This window comes from Chlorocebus sabaeus, chromosome 14, assembly GCF_047675955.1.
Source record: "Chlorocebus sabaeus isolate Y175 chromosome 14, mChlSab1.0.hap1, whole genome shotgun sequence".
NCBI classification, from domain to species: domain Eukaryota; kingdom Metazoa; phylum Chordata; class Mammalia; order Primates; family Cercopithecidae; genus Chlorocebus; species Chlorocebus sabaeus.
In genome coordinates this window covers 102,093,489-102,115,763 of record NC_132917.1, presented here as the reverse complement: position 1 = coordinate 102,115,763, position 22,275 = coordinate 102,093,489, and the positions used below count along the sequence as shown (strand labels likewise).

General features: G+C 44.1%; 1 protein-coding gene across 1 annotated transcript in view; it reads left to right on the top strand.

The window, feature by feature from the left end:
* The first annotated feature begins 10,574 nt into the window (after positions 1–10,574).
* The window catches only part of RNF149 (ring finger protein 149), a 32,939-nt gene continuing 21,238 nt past the window's right edge, over positions 10,575–22,275 (top strand). Inside the window, exon 1 of the mRNA XM_008008206.3 lies at positions 10,575–11,157. Within this exon, the coding sequence (XP_008006397.2) occupies positions 10,698–11,157 (460 nt within the window). The 5' untranslated portion in view covers positions 10,575–10,697. The remainder of the gene's footprint in view (positions 11,158–22,275) is intronic.

Genomic DNA, 22,275 nt, shown 5'->3' with positions numbered 1-22,275 from the left:
TTGTGGTGAGCCAAGATTGTGCCACTGAACTCCAGCCTGGGCGACAGAGTGAGACTCTGTCTCGAAAAAAATAATAATAATAATAATTGAAGACTTCAATACTCCACTTTAAATAATGAGAAAAACAACTTAACAGAAGATCAACAAGGAAACAGAAGACTGGAATAACACTGTAAACCAACTAGATCTAACAGGTGTCTATAGAACACTGCACCCAGCAACAGCAGAGTACACATTCTTCTCAAGCGCACATGGAATGTTCCCCAGAATAGATTGTATGTTACCTCATAAAACAATGGAATTTTAAATTCAAATAGATTTAAAAGTATTAAAATTATATAAAGTATGTTCTCCAAGCACAATGAAATTAAATGAGGGCCAGAAATGGTGCTCACGCCTGAAATCCCAGCACTTTGGGAGGCCGAGGCGGGTGGATCACTTGAGGTCAGGAGATTGAGACCAGCCTGGCTAAAATGGTGAAACCTCATCTCTACTAAAAAAAATACCAAAAAATTAGCCAGGTGTGGTGGGGTGTGCCTGTAATCCCAGCTACACAGGAGGCTGAGGCACAAGAATCATTTGAATCCTAGAGGCAAAGACTGCAGTGAGCTGAGGTCACGCCACTGCACTCCAGCCTGGGTGACAGAGTGAGACTCCATCTCAAAAAACAAAACAAAACAAAACAAAAATTTGAAATTTACAACAAAAAGTCGTTTCAGAAATTCACAAATATGTTAAAATTTTAAAAACTCATTCCTAAATAACCAATGCATCGAAGAATAAGAAACAAGGAAAGTGAGACAGTACTTTGAGATGAATTAAAATGAAAAAAATTCCAAAACTTCTGAGATACAGCTAAAGCAGTACCTAAAGAGAAATTTATAGCAGTAAATACCTTTTTTAAAAAGAATATCTGAAATCAGTACCTTAACCTTTCACCTTAAAAAACTAGCAAAAGAAAAGCAAATCAAACCCAGAACAAGCAGAAGACCATAACAAAACCTAGAGCAGAAATAAACTAAATAGAGAATAGAAAAAATAAAAATAAAAATAAAGGAAATCAATTAAAACAAAAGTTGGCTCTTTGAAAAGATGAACAAAATTGACAGACCTTTATTTGACTGTCCAAGAATTTAGTAGACTGTTCAAGAAGACAGAGAGAGAACTCACTATTAAATCAGGAATGAAAGAGGGGACATCGGCCAGGCGCAGTGGCTCACGCCTGTAATCCCAGCACTTTGGGAGGACGAGGTGGGTGGATTACCTAAGGTCAGGAATTCAAGACCTGCCTGATCAACATGGTGAAACCCCATCTCTACTAAAATACAAAATTGACAGGGCATGGTGGCGCATGCCTGTAATCCCAGTTACTTGGGAGGCCGAGGCTGCAAAATCGCTTGAACTCGGGAGGCGAAGGTTGCCATGAGCCAAGATCGTGCCATTGCACTCCAGCCTGGGCAATAAGAGTGAAACTCTGTCTCAAGAAAAACAAAAAAGGGGGGCAGGGGGACATCACTACTAACCTTACAGAAATAAAAAGGATTATAAGTGAATATTATGAGTAATTATGTGCCAACAAATTAGATAACCTAGATGAAACAAATTCTTAGAAAGACAAATATAACACAGTTGTCTACATAACGGAGCTATATTTATTTACCTGTTCATAAATAGGTATTTACAAAGATTAACTGAAAACTATGGAAAGAGATAGCTGCATTTTGAATATTGGCAGATGAGTCTGTCACATGTCTTCTTTTATTTTTTAATTTTGTTTGTAGAGCTCTACAGCTACAACTGATTATATAAGATGAATGAAGTACAGTTGAATAATACTGGCTTTTCTTTGAAATAACCTCAGAAAAGTGGCACACTATATGAGTATAAAAGAATATGTTACATGTTTCCAGGAGAGAAGCGCAATCCACAAACTTGAGGAAATGGAAGAATTTCTCACTGTGGTGGGCTATCATGACGTAACAGGCTCTGCCAAGACAAGCTATAGTCACTGCATGACCTGGTGCTAGGAGTGTACTAAAGAACTTAGAAATTGCAGCCTGCATCTGCGGGTAATACCAGAGCCCCTGTTTATGGGTTTTCCAAAACCACTGACAGATGTCTGTATTTATGGAGTTTGCAGGATGTCATAGCCTGCTTTTTCCACAAGGATAAGAAAGGGTTAATACAAATGTTTTGGTAAATATGTAACCTCATAATTTTTCATCCTCTGGTAAATTTGTTTTCATATACTGGAGCTAAATTTTTGAATGGTAGTAAGGCAAATTCTTCTATGATCCATTCTGCAATATTTGTGAGAGTCACATTTTAAACACAGAAAATACTAGGTACATAAAATTCCTGGGAATTAATGATTCTTGAGAAAGAAGATTGATTCTTCATCAAACGTCAGGAAAGATCTTTGAATACTTTGAGTGTAACATGAAGGCACAGTCGTATTTTGAGTTCATTAACAAATAATATGTTCTTGTTAAACACAATAGCAATGTCTCAGGAAATCCACTTGCATTTACCTGGCCCTGCATTGTTCAATAAGCCACATGTGACTGTTAAGCACCTGGAATGTTACTAGTCCAAATGGAGGTGTGCTGTAAGTGTGAGACACACGGAGTTCCAAAGACTTAGTACAAAAAACTTGTAGGGCCGGGCACGGTGGCTCATGCCTATAATCCCATCACTTTGGGAGGCTGAAGTGGGTGGATCACTTGAGGCCAGGAGTTCAAGACCAGCCTGGGCAACATGGTAAAACCCTATCTCTACTAAAAATACACAAATTAGTATGGTATGGTGGTACATGCCTGTAGTCCAGCTATTCAGGAGGCTGAGGCACAAGAATAGATTGAACCCAGAGGTGGGGGTTGCAGTAAGTCGAGATGGTACCATTGTACTCCAGCCTGGACAACAGAGAGAGACTCTGTCTCAAAAAAAGAAAAAGAAAAAGAGAAAAAGAAAAAAAAAAACCTTGTGATTTTTTATATTCAAATTTTTTGTATTCCTTACATGTTGAACTATTTTTGCATAAATCTGGATGAATAAAATACATTATTAACATTAATTTCCTCTGTTCTTTTTTTAATGTGGCTATTCAAACATTCTAAATTATATATGTGGCTTATCTTGTAGGTCTTTTGGACTGCAAAGACTTAGCCTATCACAGACTACTTGACACATCCACTGGAAGATGCTAATTGGCATCACAGACTGGCAGGAATGCCCAGGGATGGCTGCAGACGTTTTCTTCCTGAAAATTCGTCGTAGAGAACTGGTGGACAATGGAATCTGGTTTTCCTCACTTTTTTAACGCTGGTAGTGTTCAGAAAACTAAAGACGTAGACAAATAAACAAAAAACAGGCTACTGTGTAAAGGGGTGCCCAGGCCTGGGTCTGATTATAGTTTGATTTAACCCCTGGAAAGGATGTTTGATAATGTTCCAGTTTATGGCCTAATGACCAACATTATCAAATTACCCCTTAGGTGCTTTGGTGCCGTATTTACAGGCTCTTCCACTAGTACTCATTTCAAACAGAGATTAAAAAGTTGAGAGGCCTGCAGGCACTCCTGACCCATATTAGAGCCTGGCCATACTCATCTAGGCCACTGGAGGCCTAGATGAGCCTGGGGAGACTCCTGCTTCTCAGGAGCCACTCCTAGTTTTTCTGGTTTGAATATAAACCAGTAGAAGTCCACTGTGGGGCCTCTGCCAATCCATCTGGGAGGTCACATGCCTGGTGCCTTTCACACACTCACCAAAATAGCTTAGAAAAGATCTATTCTTTGTACCTCCAAGTGTCCCTTACCCTATACTCCTTCCCCAGTATACACCTACTACCCCAAACAGAGCAAAGATTTTGTAGACCTTTCCAGGTTTTCCTTAGGATTGTAAATTTTTTTTTTTAAACGGAGTTTCACTCTCTCCCTCAGGCTAGAGTGTGCAGTGGCATGATCTGGGCTCACTGCAACCTCTACCTCCCAGGTAAGGCATTTCTCCTGCCTCAGTCTCACGAGTAGTTGGGATTACAGGTGTGCGCCACCACGCCCAGGTAATTTTTGTATATTTAATAGAGATGGGGTTTCACCATGTTGGCCAGGCTGGTCTCGAACACCTGACCTCAAATGGTCCGCCCGCCTTGGCCTCCCAAAGTGCTGAGATTACAGGCGTGAGCAATCGTGCCTGGCCAGGATTGTAATATTTATTTTATTAGCAATAAAAGCATGTAAGTGCATTAAAGAAAATGTCTGAAGTGCAGAAAATAATTTGTGTTTTAATTTTTTTAGAGACAGGGTCTTGCTCTGTCACCCAGACTGGAATACAGCAGTGTGACCATAGCTCACTGCAACCTCCACATACTGGGCTCAAGTGATTGTTCTGCCTCACCTCCTAAGTAACTGGGGCTACAGGCACACACCACAACACCTAGCTAATTTTTTTTTTTTTTTTTTTTTTTTTTGAGATGGAGTCTCGCCCTGTCGCCCAGGCTGGAGTGCAGTGGCTGGATCTCAGCTCACTGCAAGCTCCGCCTCCCGGGTTTACACCATTCTCCTGCCTCAGCCTCCTAAGTAACTGGGACTACAGGCGCCCGCCACCAGGCGCCCGCCACCATGCCTGGCTAGTTTTTTGTATTTTTTTTTAGTAGAGACGGGGTTTCACCATGTTAGCCAGGATGGTCTCGATCTCCTGACCTCATGATCCACCTGTCTCAGCCTCCCAAAGTGCTGGGATTACAGGCGTGAGCCACCGTGCCCGGCCCAAAATTTTTTTAAAAATTAGCGGCCAGGCGCAGTGGCTCACGCCTGTAATCCCAGCACTTTGGGAGGCCGAGGCAGGCGGATCTTAAGGTTAAGAGATCGAGACCATCCTGGCCAACATGGTGAAACCCAGTCTCTCTATTAAAAATACAAAAATTAGGTGGGTTTGGTGGCGCATGCCTATAATCCCAGCCACTTGGGAGGCTGAGGCAGGAGAATTGCTTGAACCCTGGAGGTGGAGGTTGCAGTGAGCCGAGATCAGCCACAGCACTCCAGCTTGGCGACAGAGTGAGACTCTGTCTCAGAAAAAAAAAAAAATTTTTTTTGTAGAGATGGGATCTCCTTGTGTTGCCCAGGCTGGTCTCAAATTCCTGACCTAACGTGATTCTCCTACTTCAGCCTCCTAAAGTGTTGGAATTCCAGGCATAAGCCACCAGGTCTGGCCAATTTTTTAAATTTATAATAAAATAAAACTAAATTCAGAAACATTTTCACTCAGAGCAGTATCAATATCCAAAATGACCACTATTAGTGATTACATAATACCAAGTCTTTTTTCATACACAGTTGAGTTCTATGAAGGTGAATATGTGTGTTTTAATATTTCAATATGTTATCATTAATTCAAACCTATGCTTATCTAGGTACACAAATCTAAAAGCCACAGTCCCTGTCATCATGAAGGCCCCCTGTCAAGGAAAATGGGGTTTTAAGCCTCTTTAGAAACTTCTCTCTTCCCAATTTCAACAAAATGCCAGTATGTATAAAGTCTACATATAAATCAGATAAGTGATGTTTTATTAGTAGAACCTAATTTCCAATTAGTGATATTTATTTTGAAATACTAATTTGTTTGTTCTCCCCTCTATGCCTATATCATCCCACAGCCAGTTGGAGCAGGTGCCAAGTTTGATGTTCCTCTGACCCAGGAAGGTGTGCAGAGTGGACAGCAAAAGCGGTTCTAAGGCTCTTCCACCCTCTGAAGAGGACACAGGCAGTATTACAGAAAGGAGACTCCTCTAAGGGGCCTGTGAGCTCATCAGCAGTGGGAACAAACGGGCCCGCTGGACCTCTGGAATCAGAATCTCTGGGGGTAAGGTTGAGGAACTTTTTTTAACAAGTTCTTCAGGCCATGAGTATGCACATTAAAGTGTGAAAACCATCAGGTTACAGGAAGAATTTCAGAGGTGGTGGAGTGTGCTCACCTTTTGGAGGAAGAAAGAAGAGAGGGAGTAAGCCCCTGGACACGTGAGACTCCAGGGTTGCACCTGAGGGGGTGTTACAACTCAGGATCCCAGCCCAGCAAAGCCTTTTCCTGCCGCATGCCACCCACAGCAGGCTGGGAAGCAGTGCATAGACAGTGGGAGCGGCAATGTGTTCACTGAGGCTGCCAACCAGAAGCCCCTGCCGAAACCCCCAGCCCTGGCCTCTGGACCCCACTGGGGCCTATCACCTTTTGAAGGACCCCTATACTGACTGAGACACCCCTCGTAGGATGGATCTCACAGATCAATTTATTTCTATTAAAAACAAGGTGGGCATGATGGCTTATGGTCCCAGCTTGTTGGGAGGCTGGGACAGGAGGATTCCTTGAGCCCAGGAATTTGAGGCTATAGTGCACTATGATTGCACCTGTGAATAGCCACTGCAGTCCAGCCTGGGCAACACAGTGGAAACGACGACAAAATATACCACCACCCAGAAGAATAAGGAACTGGAGAATTCTCGTACACCTGAGATTGTAGACTGAGAATCTTCCCCACTACGCGTATTACGAGGTCAGTAAATAAGACAACAAACCATTTTGATGAATACAAAATTCTTCAATTGCAAGTTGTGAATGACACATGCCATTCTATATCAGCCTCGCCCTCTAAAGCGCTTCTTTATTGGAGGCTGTTTTTGCGTATTATGAAGGAAACCCTCGTTCATACTCATAGGTAATACTGTGTTCAGCAGGAGGATGTGATGAGCCAAATACAGAATGTGGGAAATTATACAGGACAAATCATCCAATTTCTTCCTTTAAAAACTGAAAAGAAAAAAAAACCTATAAATAAAGGAAACTTGAAAGACATTTCAACCAAATGCAATGTGTGAATCTTCATCCAAACAAAATGTAAAATAACATTCAGGAGACAATTAGGGGAAATTCGTGTGCTGACTGAATATTCAATGATATTAAAGAACTGTGGTCACATTTTTTAATGTGATAATAGTATTGTGCTTTCATGTTTTTACAGAGTCCCTATGCTTTAAAGGTACATATTAAAATGTTTACAGATAAAATGATATAATGTCTTGGATTTCCTTTGTCAACTTTCACTCATGAGATTCAGAACATATAGTTAATTATAGAAAAATTCTATAATTCAAGTGCAAAGCTTGAAGATGGTCATAGAGAAACACAGAGTCCAAATAAGCAGGGTCAGTGTTCCAAAGTAGAAAAGTTAAGGTTTTACTTGTGTAGGTAGAGACAGAGAAGTTTTAGCAGGATTACAATATTTTCCATATCAGACCAGTGCATATGTTATAGTTATTTGATAACTACAAATATTTGATTGCTACATTCCAAGGAGGATTTATTTATTAATTTGCAACTCTGTGAAGAGGGGTAAAAATCTGTGGGGGGTCTTATCTCTGGTGCTGCTTGGCCTTTCCAATTACTTACAGGAAAAAAAAACCGAAGTTGCAGCTGCATGCCACGTGACTCAGGTCATACAGCCACATCCCTTTCAAGACTCAGAATACTTTCAAGTTCCAACAGCTTTAAGTTTGAATTATTTAATTTCACACCTTCAAAGTACTCCATCAGAGGAGATAGGAAGTGGTCAGGTATATACTTGAAATCAAATTAGCCGTGAGTTGATCTGAAGCCATCTTCACAGGGTTAACAAGAATTCTGGATAGAAATATAGTTGTGAGTAAGCAGTAATCAGGCTGCACTTTAACCCACTTCCTTGTAACCACAAGTCATGTGTCAGTAGACACTGACTGTTTGTAGCCCCATTCTTCCTATTGATAGGACTTCTAACGTTAGCATCAGAAGGCTTTTGTTTAAGAATTGCTTATGATGTTTTTGAGATCCCTAATTCCAGTAAAACAGATGATGCCAACCAATCTGAAGGCCCCCACAGAGGAACGGAATCATCATGAGAATACGATTTCTTCAGCTCCCTATCCCAAGATTTTACACTCTGCACTCTTCAATCACCCAACCAATGATTTCCACAGTTTAGCCCACTCCCAATCTCTTAAGAACCCTTGTCCCAAACTCCTCTGGGAGATGGATTTGAGGTTTCTCCCATCTCCTCGTTCAGCAGCTCTACAATTAAACCTCTCTCTGCTGCAATCTGGTGTATCAGTGTTTTGACTCACCATGTGCTTCAGGCAATAGCCCTATTATGGTTACAGATCATTGTTGAATCTAAGTTACAAGTGCATAACGTTTCTTATACCGGTCTCTCTACTTTTGAAAGTATCTGAAAGTTTCTACAATAAAATGATTAAAAGAAAAGATAATGACACCTCTCGCACCCTTTCTCTCCCTCCCCACACCAAAGAGTGAGGTGGAAGGCTTGTTAGTTTTTCTTCTGGGGCAGTACGGAAGGGGAATTAACCAGACTGAAGGCCCCTGGCAGCGAGTGTAGGGAAAGAAGGTCCTGAAGATTTGAGATAGTGGTGGCAACTTTGGGTCAAGGAAAACCAACTGAGGCCTGGAGCTAGTAATAAAAAAATAAAGACCAAGGAACTGCGCTGAGCTCAACAGCTGCAAGGTCTATTCCTATTAGCTTGCTGGACTTTGCTCAACAAGCCTGTAACCAATCCTGAGTACTGAACTCTGAACAGTTAAAAAAAAAAAAAAAAGCTATTCTGCCTATTTCAGAAATTATCAATTACTTATCAATTACACATACAACACTGTGCTAGTTGAGGTAGGCTCATGAAAAGACCGAGGACACAATCCTAGCCCTTGCGAAGTTCACAACATTAAAAGAAGGCCCAAAACTTGGAAAGCAGTATTGCTGCTACAGCATGAATGTACAAACATACACAAGCAACATGGAAAACTGGAGGAGAACCCAAGTTTGCCCGTAGTTACCCAAGGCGGGTTTCACCAAAAAAAATAGCTTTTGAGTTAACACTTGAAGACTAACTTAGTGTTTGCTGGGACAAGAGCCAGGAGCAGGTCATTGGAGAAAGAAGTAAATGAATTTGCAAGACATAACATGAAACTGCAAGGACACGTTTTTGGGAACTACAGTATTTGTTTTGCTGCAGCCTAAAGGGTGGTGGTGGAGGCGTCCCTAAAACCCGTTCTTAGCCTGCATAGACCACGATAATTTAAGCCTGAGGCCCTTTGGGCCTTTTAAAATTCAGTTTCCTGACGGGAAAGGAGAGGAGATCCAACTTCATGGAAAACTTACAGGCTGTGGGTCAGACTGCATTTTGGAGCCCAGAGACAGTCCAAGAAAGACAGCAGCAAAGCGGAAATGGAGAGGGTTTAAGGCCCAACAAAAAACATGTGGTGCAGGCCGGGGGCACTGGCTGGGGCCTGTAATCCCAGCACTTCGGGAGGCTGTGGTCAGGAGTTCAAGATCAGCCTGGCCAACATTGCAAAACCCTGTTTCTACTAAAAATACAAAAATTAGGTGGGTGGCACCCTCCTGTAATCCCAGCTACTCTGGAGCCTGAGGCAGGAGAATCGCTTGCACCTGGGAGGCAGAGGTTGCAGTGAACCAAGATCGCGCCACTGCACTCCAGCCTGGGCAACAGAGCGAGACTCTGTCAAAACAAAACAAAACAAAACAAAAAAACACGTGATGCGGGCAGCAACAACCTACTTCCTACAGTTATAGACCCTTAACATGGGAAGATGAGTCTATCTGAAATCAATGTTCTGAACTTCCTTTCTGACAGCAGTAGGCTTTGTACTCACAGTAGTTTTATATGGATTCTGTATCACTGGGTATTGATATCCAAACAAATCCTTTTCCCTTTTTTATTGACATACAACATAGGTGTTCATTTAGGTAGTCTGATGCCCAAATGAGCACTTACGTTGTATGTCATCAGTAGCAGGCATCAGACTACCTAAATGACACTTATGTTGTATGCCTATGCCTGATTATTTCAAAATTACAGATTATACATAAAATACTACAACAAAAATGGCTGTTGTAAATATACTTAAGCTGTAAGAAATCAACTAGCATCATAATATTGGTAGCAAAAGGCAGTTGGATAGTGTGCGTAACTTTGGTTTGTTTTTTTTTTTAATTGCCTCCCTAGTCGCCCAGGCTGGAGAGGAGTGGTGATCTCGGCTCAATGCAGCCTCCACCTGCGGGGCTCAGGTGATCTTCCCACCTCGGCCTCCCGAGTGGGAACTACCGGCGGACGCCAACAGGTTTGGCTAATTAACTTTGAAACGATTTAGACAAGGCCTCTGCCATATGCCTTGCACAATAAACTCTCCACAAACATCTGTTAAGCGATTTTACTGAACCGCGGTCCACGCCTGCTTTCAGGGAAGCTTCCCGTTTCTCTGGAGTTACTTCCCCCCACTTCGGGGGTGCTAGACGTCCTGTTGCGCAAACTCGGCCCCTGGCCAAGGGGTCAGCCGTGGCGCAAACTGTGGTATAGGCTGCGCGCCCCGCCTCCGCCCGCAGGCGCCCAAGAGCCCGGGACGGCTCGCGGGCCCCGGCTCAGCAGAGCTTACGCCTGCGCACTGCGCGGCTGATCGGGCGGGGGCGGGGCCAGGGCCGGTCACGCCTCTCGCCCGCTCCGCCAAGTGCGCGTGCGCAGCGGCCAGGGCCCCGACCCCGCCTCAGTCTTCCCGGGCGGCGGTGGGCGTCAGCTTCCGTGCGCTCCGCGGACGCGCAGCACTCGCGCGTGACCCCCGCCTTCCCCTAGTCAGCTCAGCTGTGCTGCCATGGCGTGGCGGCGGCCCGAGGCCGGCGTTGGGGCCCGCGGCGCGCTGGCTCTGGCGTTGCTCGCCCTGGCCCTGTGCGCGCCCGGGGCCCGGGGCCGGGCTCTCGAGTGGTTCTCGGCCGTGGTGAGCATCGAGTACTTGGACCCGCAGACCAACCTGACGGTGTGGAGCGTCTCGGAGAGCGGCCGCTTCGGCGACAGCTCGCCCAAGGAGGGCGCTCAGGGCCTGGTGGGCGTCCCGTGGGCGCCCGGCGGAGACCCCGAGGGCTGCGCGCCGGACACGCGTTTCTTCGTGCCCGAGCCCGGCGGCCGAGGGGCCGCGCCCTGGGTCGCCCTGGTGGCTCGCGGGGGCTGCACCTTCAAGGACAAGGTGCTGGTGGCGGCACGGAGGAACGCCTCGGCCGTGGTCCTCTACAACGAGGAGCGCTACGGGAACCTCACCATGCCCATGTCCCACGCAGGTGAGCAGGCCGGGGCGCGAGGACAGGAGGGGGACTTCTGCGCGCCAGCCGAGGCTGGGGTCTTCAGGGTTGGCCCTGAACCGCAGGCCGCCAAGCGGGCCTGGCACGATTCTCAGGCCTCTAGCTGTTGGAACTCTCAGGGAAGCCCTCATTTGCTCGGTGCGGCTCCCCGAGCGCTGTTGGGAGGGAGGTAAGTCTGCAGACGAGATATAATCTTCGCCTTTGATCCATGGGGTGAAGGGAGTACTAAAGACGTTAAAATCCACAGGAGGAGGTTTGTGGTTCTAACAGGTGGGGAAATCTCAGATTCCTAATCATGGTCCCCTTTCCATTCACCGCTTCCAAAAGTTGGAGGGGTGAGTAGGAATCCAAGCTCTTAACCCAGCGCGCCCCAGGATCGGTTGTCCCTTCATCAACAAAAGGCGATGGCTCGTTGGCACTCTGGTTTCTTCGCTTTCTTGAATCATGTCTGAATATTCTAAACTCTGAGTCAGAAAACCTGCATCTGACTGAGTCAGTAAACCTTGACCTGTGCTTTCTGACTTGCTAAATTTAGGGTTATAACACTGGCTCTACTGCCGGTCAGATTCAGTGAGTCTTGAGTTACGATCAAAATTTTGAAATTACTGTATTCATTCCAGACAAGACCTTGGGATCTGTAATCCCAGCACTTTGGGAGGCCGTGGTGGGAGGATCGCTTGAGGCCAGGAGTGCGAGACCAGCCTGGCCCACATAGAGAGACACCATCCTACAAAAATTTTTAAAAATCGCTTGGGCAGGGTGGCGCCCGCCTGTAGTCCCAGGCACTCAGGAGACTGAGATGGGAGAATCACTTGAGCCCAGGAGGTCGAGACTGTAGTGAGAGCTGTGATTGTGCCACTGCACTCTAGCCTGGGCGAGAGAGCAAGACCTCAAGAAAAAATAATAATAATAATAATAAGACCTTGCTATTTGCCAGGCAACCCTTCCTACACATACCATTCCCTAGGGCAGCAGGTTGCATCTTCAGGCAGTAGTCATAGTTTAGAGTCTTATTTTGCAAAATATCTTTAAAACCAAGTTCCGGGTAAAACCACCACCAGTACACAGAGAGTGAACATATTCTGTTATGTAAGATAACCACTTTATGCATCACACAACTAGTTGACTCAGTCTCAGCTTAATGTGGTTAATTTTTTTTTTTTTTAAGTTTCCACTGCTGCTAAGACATTATTTTTCCTATACGTCTGTTTTTTGCTCTGTTTTGGCGTCCTGAATGCAAGTTCAGGACCTAACAGTAAAGTGAGGATGGAAAAATAACCTTGGATTTGCCTATTTTGTGAAGTAATGGGAAAAGTAGCCAGCTGAGAGACTGTTGAGAGGAAGTAAGGACTGTTAGGACAACTCTTTCAAGAAGATTGAAGACTGAGGGAGGTGCAGAGGAATGGGCAGAAATTGTGGGAGTACGGGATGGTGGGACAAAGTTGGTAGGGTGTGTTTGAAATTGGGTGGGAGTGATCTGCCAGAGTCTTCCAGAGGGCAGGAAGGCTGGGTCCAGGACCCTGGAGGCTTGGCCACAGGCAGTCCAAGGACAGTTCCTCAGTTGCAGCAGAAAGGAGGGTATGGAAATGAGAGCAGATGTCCATGTGGTGGCACTGGGCTAGGCACCACGTTCGATGCGGTTATTGCAGTGGTTACAAATCTATTTAATTGTCATGGTACCCAGGCTGCGTTTCCACAAGAGTGTCATGAAAGGTCCTGTCAGATTTGACATAGCACTCCACGTAGGTCCTATCAACAGTGTTCCCCGCTTTAGTACTGTCAAAGAAAAGAGGTTAGTGTGCCGTGATTCTCTGTTGCTGGGTCCTTATACACCCATCTTAACGTAGACTTTTTTCCAAATGGCAGGTTAATCAGCCTACAGTTTTCCAAATCTACTTACTGCATTTTTTGATAATAGCTTTAAGAACCCCCTTTTCGGGCTAATAGCACTTGTTGTAACCATGGCTCAGCAACCTTGCCTGCTTATGTTATTGACATGTAATTTATCCAGGCCCAGAAAAACACCTCTGATGTTCATGTGAAATCCACTTCTTGGGAGCTTCTCTTCCCATTATTGGTGTCCATTCTAGCCTTTTAGTGAGAGAATAATTCTGTTTGAGAGAAAAGACCAACGAAACAATTTAAAGATGTGTGAAGTGTCCAGTCTGCAGACACAGCTCAGTGTTCCTCATAGAGTGACTCACTCTTCCCAACAGCCTTTAAGGTAGGTATTTGACCACGGAGTACATACAGATGAGGAAACTGACGCTCAAGGAGTTTAAATGACTAGCCCGGGACAACATAGTAATCTAGGGCCAGATAATTCTTTGTTCTCTCTCCCTCTCCCCCTCCTCTCCCTCTTCCTCCCTGTCCCTACCCCCTTACCACATGTGTGTCTCTGTGTGTGTTGGGGCAGGGGTTGTCCTGTGCATTGTAGGATATATTAGCTGCATCCGTGGCCTCCACCCACTAATTTCCAGTCCTGACAATCAAAGATGTCTGCAGATATTGCAAAACGTTTAGAGAGTCGGGGAGGGGCCGACAAAATTATCCAACATTTTGAAGCACTGATTAAAGGGAAATTAGTTTGGTAGCAGTGTGACGGATGAATTAAACAGCAAAAACTGGAAACAGAATCCACTTAGACGGGGGGGTTAGTCTAAGTAGAAATAGTAAGGGCCAGTACTGTAGTGGTGACTGCAGAAATGAAAAGACCCTTACAGAATGTGGCCACATTGGGCATAATGGTACCCAGTGTGACTTTTTGAGAATGGAATTAAGTCACAAGGTGACTGTGTACAGCCAGCCTTGAAGATGGCTCAGACTTAGGTTTCTGTGTTTAGCCAGAGTGTGACTAGAGCCAGAAAAAACCACTGATTCAGTGGTTCTCACTGTTCTGTGTAACATTGGTTTTCTATGAAATAGGTGGAGGTGGCCTGCCTATAAAATTGAATACTAGACTGGGTGCGTTGGCTCACGCCTGTAATCCCAGCACTTTGGGAGGCCGAGGCAAGTGGATCATGAGGTCAAGAGATCGAGACCAGCCTGGCCAACATGGTGAAACCCCGTCTCCACTAAAAATACAAAAATGAGCTGGGCATGGTGGTGCGGGCCTGTAGTCCCAGCTACTCGGGAGGCTGAGGCAGGAGAATCACCTGAACCCGGGAGTCAGAGGATGCAGTAAGCCAAGATTGCGCCACTGCACTCCAGCCTGGGTGACAGAGTGAGACCCTGTCTCAAAAAAAAAAAAAAAAAAAGAATACTGGTAGTCTCTTCCCAAGCCTCAGGAGAAGTTCTCCAGTTTTCCTGAAATCTTGCTTGTCTCTACTAGAATCCAGTACAAGATTATTTTGGGATTTAAATCAGTATTTTATTGTGGCTCTAAAAAAAAGTGATTTTAATTTTTTGTCAGAACAACCATAAGGATTGTTACTAATTTCCAAAGTCAATTCTGTTTACTTTAGCAGACATATATTCAGCAGCCACTTTGGGTTAATTATTATGCCTTCTCAGGGATAGAAATGCATAGGACACAGGCCTGCCCTTAAGAGGTGTATGGTCTAGGGGGAGTGATACACAGAACTTTCCAGACAATGTGGTTTGAACCTCATAATTGCAGTATGCTCAGGTGCTTAGGAGGTGTAAAGGAAAGGCTTTTTTTTTTTTTTTTTTTTTTTTTTTTTTTTTTTTAAGGCAAGGTCTTGCTCTGTCACCCAGGCTAGAGTGCAGTGGCATAATCTTGGCTCATTGCAACCTCTGCATCCTAGGCTCAAGCGATCCTCTTACCTCAGCCCCCCAAGTAGCTGGGACTACAAGCACACGCCACTGTGTCTGGCTAATTTTTGTACTTTTTGTAAAGATGGGGTTTTGTCATGTTGGTCAGGCTGTTCTCCCTCAGCTCAAGCGATCTGCCTGTCTCGGCCTCCCACAGTGCTGGGAGTGTAAGCCACCACACCTGGCTAAGGAAAGGGATTTAATGCAGGTGTTGCAAAGGTATCAAAGTAAACTTGACCAAGGTAGGTGGAAATTAATAAACATCAAAGCACTACAACAAAAGCTTTTACAGGATATTGGCCTTAAATTAATGTACATGTGTTTGTTAACAAATAGGCTGATTCTTTAGCTGAAATCTTGGCGTGGTCTTTTAAGAATGGCACTTTCATTTTTTTGACAGTTATTTACTGAGTGCCAAGTACTGGCAAGGCTTGGAGCTGTATTTGGGAATCTGCCAGAGTTGGAGTGGGTGGCAGGGGAGGTTACAAAGATGTGTAAGAAATCCCTCCTATTGATTAGAGGTATAGAAAGAAAATTTTTAAAAAAATCCCTGACCTTTAGAGAGCTCACATGTTGAGAGGGGTGTGCATTTTGTATTTGCAGAGCAAGTTAAATAGTCTTTTATGAATGGATAGTAAGTTCTTGATGATCTGTAATGCTATACTCTCACAAATTATCTAAAACTTTAGATTTGAATTTAAAATGTATTTTGAGGCTGGGCACAGTAGCTCACACCTGTAATCCCAGCAGTTTGGTAGGCTGAGGCAGGTGGATCACCTGAGGTCAGGAGTTCGAGACCGGCCTGGCCAACATGGGAAAAACTCCGTCTCTACTAAAAATACGAAAAAAAATTAGCCAGGCATTGAGGCAAGCGCCTGTAGTTCCAGCTACCTGGGAGGCTGAGGCATGAGAATAGTTTGAACCTGGGAGGCAAAGGTTGCAGTGAGCCAAGATTGTGCCACTGCATTACAGCCTGGGCGACAGAGCAGGACTCTCTCTCAAAAATAAAATAAAATGTATTTTGGTGCTGTAGGAAGACAGAAATGGCACCTCATAGCCTCACAGAGGATGGGATTAGCTAGGACACTTCCCAGAAAGGTTGAGGGTTTTTTCTTTGGTTGGTTTTGGAGTTTTGTTTTATTTATTTCTTTTTTTAGAGACAGTGTCTCAGTCTGTTGCCCAGGCTGGAGTGCAGTGGCACAATTATAGCTCACTGTAGCTTTGCCCTTTAGGGATCAAGCAGTCCTCCCCGCTTAGCCTTCTGTGTAGCTGGGACTACAGGTGCATGCTGCCACACCTGGCTAATTTTTAAAATGTTTTGTAGAGATGGGGTCTCCCTGTGTTGCCCGGCTGCTTCCAAATTCCTGGACTCAAACTGTCCTTCTGCCTCGGCCTCCCAGAGTGCTGGGATTACAGGCGTGAGCCACCACACCTGGCCAAGGTTGAGTTTTGAAGGACAAGTTAAAGTCGACAGGGAAGGTGTGTTGTGTGCGGTAGAGGTGAGTGGGCTATAGGACATTCTGGGTGGCAGAAACAGCCTTTTGCAATATTGCAAAAGGCTGAATGAAGATCTGAGATAAAGCAGTGCATTTGGGAAGATTGCAGAAGAGTTCTTAACATTGTTGAGTATTATATTCAAAAGTACAAAATATTTTTGAGCAAGACAAATTGTCGAAAACATAATTTAAAATTCTGTGCCAAAAGGAGAATTGCACTTATGTTGGGGTCCTCCTAACTCACCTAACCAACCATAAAAAACGTTTGCTTTGCATAATGCTTCAGATTTCCATGATATTTACATTCATATTGATGAATTCACCAAATTCACCTGCTCGGGAATCTCTTCATTGGGAATTTGCCTTATTGGGTCATTTTAACTGTGGCACTAAAAGATGAGCCAGTTTTTCAGTTTTGTTCATTCACGTAGAAGCCTTTTTATAGGCCATCACTGCTTGATGCTAGGGCTACAAAAACTAATAAATAAAAACAGGTAGTACTTGTCTAGTGAGGGAGACCTATAAATAAATTATAGTAGGTGTGCAAAAAGAGGTCTCTAAGAGGCGGATGGTGCTGAAAAGTCTTAAGTTGAGCTTATGCTGAACCTTAAAGATTTGACCAGAAATTCTCCAGAGAGGAGGGGGAAAAAAGTAGAGAGAGTGTTGCAGTTAAGTTATTGGGGAAAAGAAAACCTGAAAGTTGATAGTATTCTCTTTGTGGAACTTTGAAATGATTTCTTGCTGCCTAAATTAGTTTTCTAGAACAGAAATCTAATCCACTACTTTAAATATTTCAATAGCTCCCTTCTCCTTCAAGAGAATGTTGAAATCTACTTTAAATAGCTGTCTTGGGAGGAGAAATAGTACACTAGACTAATGTCTTCCAGAAGAATTTTTAAGCTGTTGACCAAGTCAGAACGTTTTTCCTTATTATTTTGATAAGGTGATAAGAGAAACAGAAATTTGAAAAGAAACAGAAGTAAGCACAACTTTACTTTTTGGCACAGAAGAACGTTAAATTGTGTTACGGGTGATTTGGTTTGTTAGAAATACTGTCTTTGAAGTGGGACATCGTGATACATACCAGTAATCCCAGCACTTTGGGAGGCTTAGGCAGGCAGATTGCTTGAGACCAGCCTGGGCAACATGGTGAAACCCCCAAAAAATATAAAAATAAAAATTAGCAGGCCAGGCACGGTGGCTCACACCTGTAATCCCAGCACTTTGGGAGCCCCAGGCGGGCAGATCACGAGGTCAGGAGATAAGACCATCCTGGCTAACACCGTGAAACCCCGTCTCTACTAAAAATACAGAAAAATTAGCTGGGCATGGTGGCGGGCACCTGTAGTCCCAGCTGCTAGGGAGACTGAGGCAGGAGAATGGTGTGAACCCAGGAGGCAGAGCATGCAGTGAGCTGAGATTGCACCACTGCACTCCAGCCAGGGTGACAGAGCAAGATTCCGTCTCAATAAATAAATAAACAAACAAATATTAGCTGGCTGTGGTGGCATAGTCCCAGCTACTAGAGAGGCTGAGATGGGAGGATCGCCTGAGCCTGGGAGGTCAAGGCTGCAGTGAGCTGTAATCGTGCAGCTGTACTCCAGCCTGGGCAATAGAGTGAGACCCTGTCTCAAAAAACAAACAAACACTATATTCGGTATTTATTGTTGTTCAGCAAGTAGATGTATGATTATGTACTATGTGCAAAGATATTTTGCTCAGTGTAAAACAAAAAACATAAATTGCCTTCAAGAAATTTTCCTGTCTAATGCCAAAGTGCGTAGGTTCTTTTGGGGAAGAGGGCAAGGTGACATTTTTTAGTCAAGAAATGTTGGTAACAATGTTGAGGCCTGGGGAAGGAAAATATAACCTCAAAGGGCTTTTTCCTCTGTCATCCCAAGTCTGAGTTTCCGTGAAAAAATCCAGCTATTTAGTTTGGAAATAAGCTGTGATTTGGTCTCATGTGCCAATTAAGGAAGGGTCGTGCACAATAACTTGAGCAGCTTAGCTCTTTAGTATTGACCAGAGAGGCGGCGATGTATCAGAGGCAAGAGTAGGGGCCTACAAGGTGCCCGTGCCTGGCACCCCTTGGGGTTATGCACATGCTGACCCCTGAACTAGTGTGTTTTTTCCCCAACTGCCCTGTCAACAGTTCGTCCCCAGAAATGTTCTGGAAAAGCAAATCTCAGGGTATAGTCTTCGTTCTGGATTTTGTTAATTTAAAATAATTTCTAGAAGCAATCTTGCTGCTATGATTATAATATAGCAAACTGTTCAGTCCTCATGCTAGGCAGGTTTTTTTGGTTTGCTTTAATAGAGACAGGATTTTTGCCATGTTGCCCAGGCTGGTCTCAAACTCCCTAGGGTCAAGAGATCCATGGCCGGACGTGGTTGCTCACACCTCTGTTCGCAGCACTTTGGGAGGCCAAGGCCGAGATCGTGCCACTGCACTCCAGCCTGGGCGACAGAGCAAGAGCGAGACTCTGTCTCAAAAATAAATAAATAAATAAATAAATAAAATAATAATTTATTTTAACTCAGCGAACTAAGATGAATCTCCTAGGTGAGAAATTTCAGATTGATATTGCAAGTGTTTTCTGCGCAGGGTGTCCTGATACTTGTTGCGGCAGTATCCCTTCCCCCACCCCAGCCTTGAGATTGTAGGTGTTGAAGAACCTTTTTAATCTCGGTTAATCTTCTGTCTCCTACTCATCCGTTCATTTATTCAACGAGATACCTTTACATGTATCTTAGTCACCAGCCAAACTGGGCTGGTCACCATCCCAGATATATTATTGTGGTCTACCGTCTAGAAACCCTCTTCCTTTGCTTTGTAAACTTTTCTCTCCTTTGAGATGTGGTTGCAGTGTGTCTGGGGAGATTTCCCTCCACCCCAAACAAAATCGTCCGCTTACTTCTGTAGCTGTTTGTTACTCTGCTTTCTTATTGCAAAGGTGGTAGTCTGAAATAGAGTCATGCTCATCCCCATTTTGTAGCTGCAGAAGCATTCTCAGTGAGCATGGATTTGTCCAGCCCCCCAGGCAGTAGATAAGTGATATTTGCACCCAGGTCTGTCTGGCTGTGGAACCTGTGATCCTATGAAGGGGTGCGGGGAAGGGACACTACCTCGGAACTGGGTCTTCAGATTTTAGAACTGGCTTTTTCAGGTGGTGTGTGACATTGAGCAACTCCCTAGGATTTCTAAACACTCAGCTGTAGAACCATAGTGTGGCCTTTTCCTGCTTCAAGTGAGTTATAAATGTAAACATGTTCTTCCCCGTTACCACACAAAGAATGTGGTATCAGTACCAGAAATTGATTCAACTATCATCATAGCATCGTTTAGTTTTCTGCGCAAAAGCTTTTAACTGAGATGGAAACATGAGAGTTCGTGGTACTGTTCTTTCTGCTTTGTATGTGCTTGGAATTTTCCACAAAAGCGGGTTTACAAAAAAGACTTTTAGCTTGCAAAGTGCCGTATAATTATATCCGATATAACCATCATAATTCTTTCTATACACGTCCTTCTTAACTACTAGATGTTTATTTTCGTGATGGCAGAAAATGCCTTCCTCCTTGTTGTGTCACCTTGTGATGACATGGTTGGTTGTGTGGGTGCTTTGGAAACTACAGTTCTTGCCAAGGGACCCTTTTAGACAGGCAGGTCATCAGATCATAGGATCGGCTTCCACACAGGGGCTACCTTAGAAGGGTGTCCTTCTGGTGTTTCAGTAACTAAATCCCAAAGCTTGAGACCCAGTGGATTTGCTGCAGATGAAATTTCTCTCCACAATAAAATAGTGTTAAAATGTGGTTTTAGTGTGATGTCAGGGAACATTCTTTATATACCCTTTCAAGTTATTTTTTGTTTTGTTTCGAGACAGAGTCTCGCCCTGTCGCCCAGGCTGGAGTGCAGTGGCGCGATTTTGGCTCACTGCATCCTCCGACTCCTAGGTTCAAGCAATTCTTCTGCCTCAGCCTCCTGAGTAGCTGGGATTACAGGCATGAGCTACCACGCCCAGCTACTTTTTTGCATGTGTAATATTAGTAGAGACACAGTTTCACCATGTTCGCCAGGCTGGTCTCAAACTCCTAACCTCAAGTGATCCACCTGCCTCGGCCTCCCAAAGTGCTGGGATTATAGACATGAGCCACCACGCCTAAAAGTTATTTTTTGACTAGCTAATATGTGCACATGATACAGAATTCTTACTATGCAAATAAGACCCCCCACCCCATCCTGCATCCCCTAGAGCCTCTCCCCAGAACAGTCATGGTCTCCAGTCTCTGGGGTAGCCTTCCAGAAGGCAGTGTGTGTTTATAGGAGCATGTAGGTCTTTGGGTTTTCGTTGTTGTTTTGTTTTTTTAAGGGCAGCATGCTGTCCACACAGTTTACATGTTGTGTGTTTTCTGTCATGAGTACTGTCAGTACTTACAGAGCTGCTACTTCAGCCTTCGTACACATACTGTAATTCATATAGCTTTTTTCTTTTCGATGGACATTTATATTGTGATAGCGAAAACTTAGGAAAAAACATTGGCAATAAATCTTTCTTATTTAATTTTATTATTATTTTTGAGGCAGTGTCTTGCTTTGTTGCCCAGTCTGGAGTGCAGTGGTGCAATTTCGGCTCACTGCAGTCTCTGCCTCCTAGGCTCAGGTGATCCTCCTGCCTCAGCCTCCCAAGTAGCTGGGACTACAGACATGCACCACCACACCCAGCTAATTTTTGTATTTCTTTTAAGTAGAGACAGGGTTTTGCCATGATGGCCAGGCTGGTCTCAAACTCCTGATCCATCTGCCTTGGCCCCGCAAAGTGCTGGGATTACAGGCATGAGTCACTGTGTCCAGCCAACAATAAATCTTTATGGATACCTCATTGGTTACATCTATGCAGTTACGTTCCTGGACACAGAAGTGCTGGGCCGAAGAGACATGGACATTTAGGATTTTTCAAATGCCATTGCCTTTCGTAGAAGAGTGTAGTAATTTATTCACCACCCCACCAGCAGTGTGCGAGAGTGCTGATTCATGCCTATTTTTGCCAATACAGTGTATCAGACTTTTTGGTCTTTGCCAATCTTACAGGAAATGTTTTCATTTGTTACCAAGGAAGACTTTTTATGTGTTTAAAATCCCTTTTGCAGGGAGAGAGTGACTGCCAGTGGACACAGGGTTTCTTTTTAGGGTAATGAAAATGTTACAGAATTAGATAGTGATGATGGTTGTACAACTTTACGAATCTACTAAAAACCACTGACTTGTACACTTAAAAAAAGGTGAATTTTGTGGTATGTGGATTATATCTCAATAAAGCTGCCATTTAAAATATCCATTTGGCCAGGCATAGAGTGGCTTATGCCAGGATCCCAACACTATGAGAGGTCGAGGTGGGAGAATTGCTTGAGGCCAGGAGTTCAAGGCTAGCCTGGGCAACATAATGAGACCCCACTTCTACAAAAAATGAAAAAAAATTAGCCAGGTGTAGTGGTGTGTGCCTGTGGTCCCAGCTACTCAGGAGGCTGAGGCAGGAGGATCACTTGAGCCCAGGAGTTTAGATTTCATTGAGCTAGGATCCCACCACTGTACTGCATCCTAGGTGACAGAGTGAGACCCCATCTCTTTAAAAAAAACAAAACAAAAAACCCTTTTTATTTTCTTTTCTGCAAATCAACTTCATTTTCTTTGTTTTTCTATTACTCTTACAGGAAATTAGTTTTTTGTCTTTGTTATGTTACATCTATATTTTCCAAGTTGATCGTTTGCTGTTTTTGTTTTTTGTTTGTTTGAGACAGAGTCGTGCTCCTGTCGCCCAGGCTGGAGTGC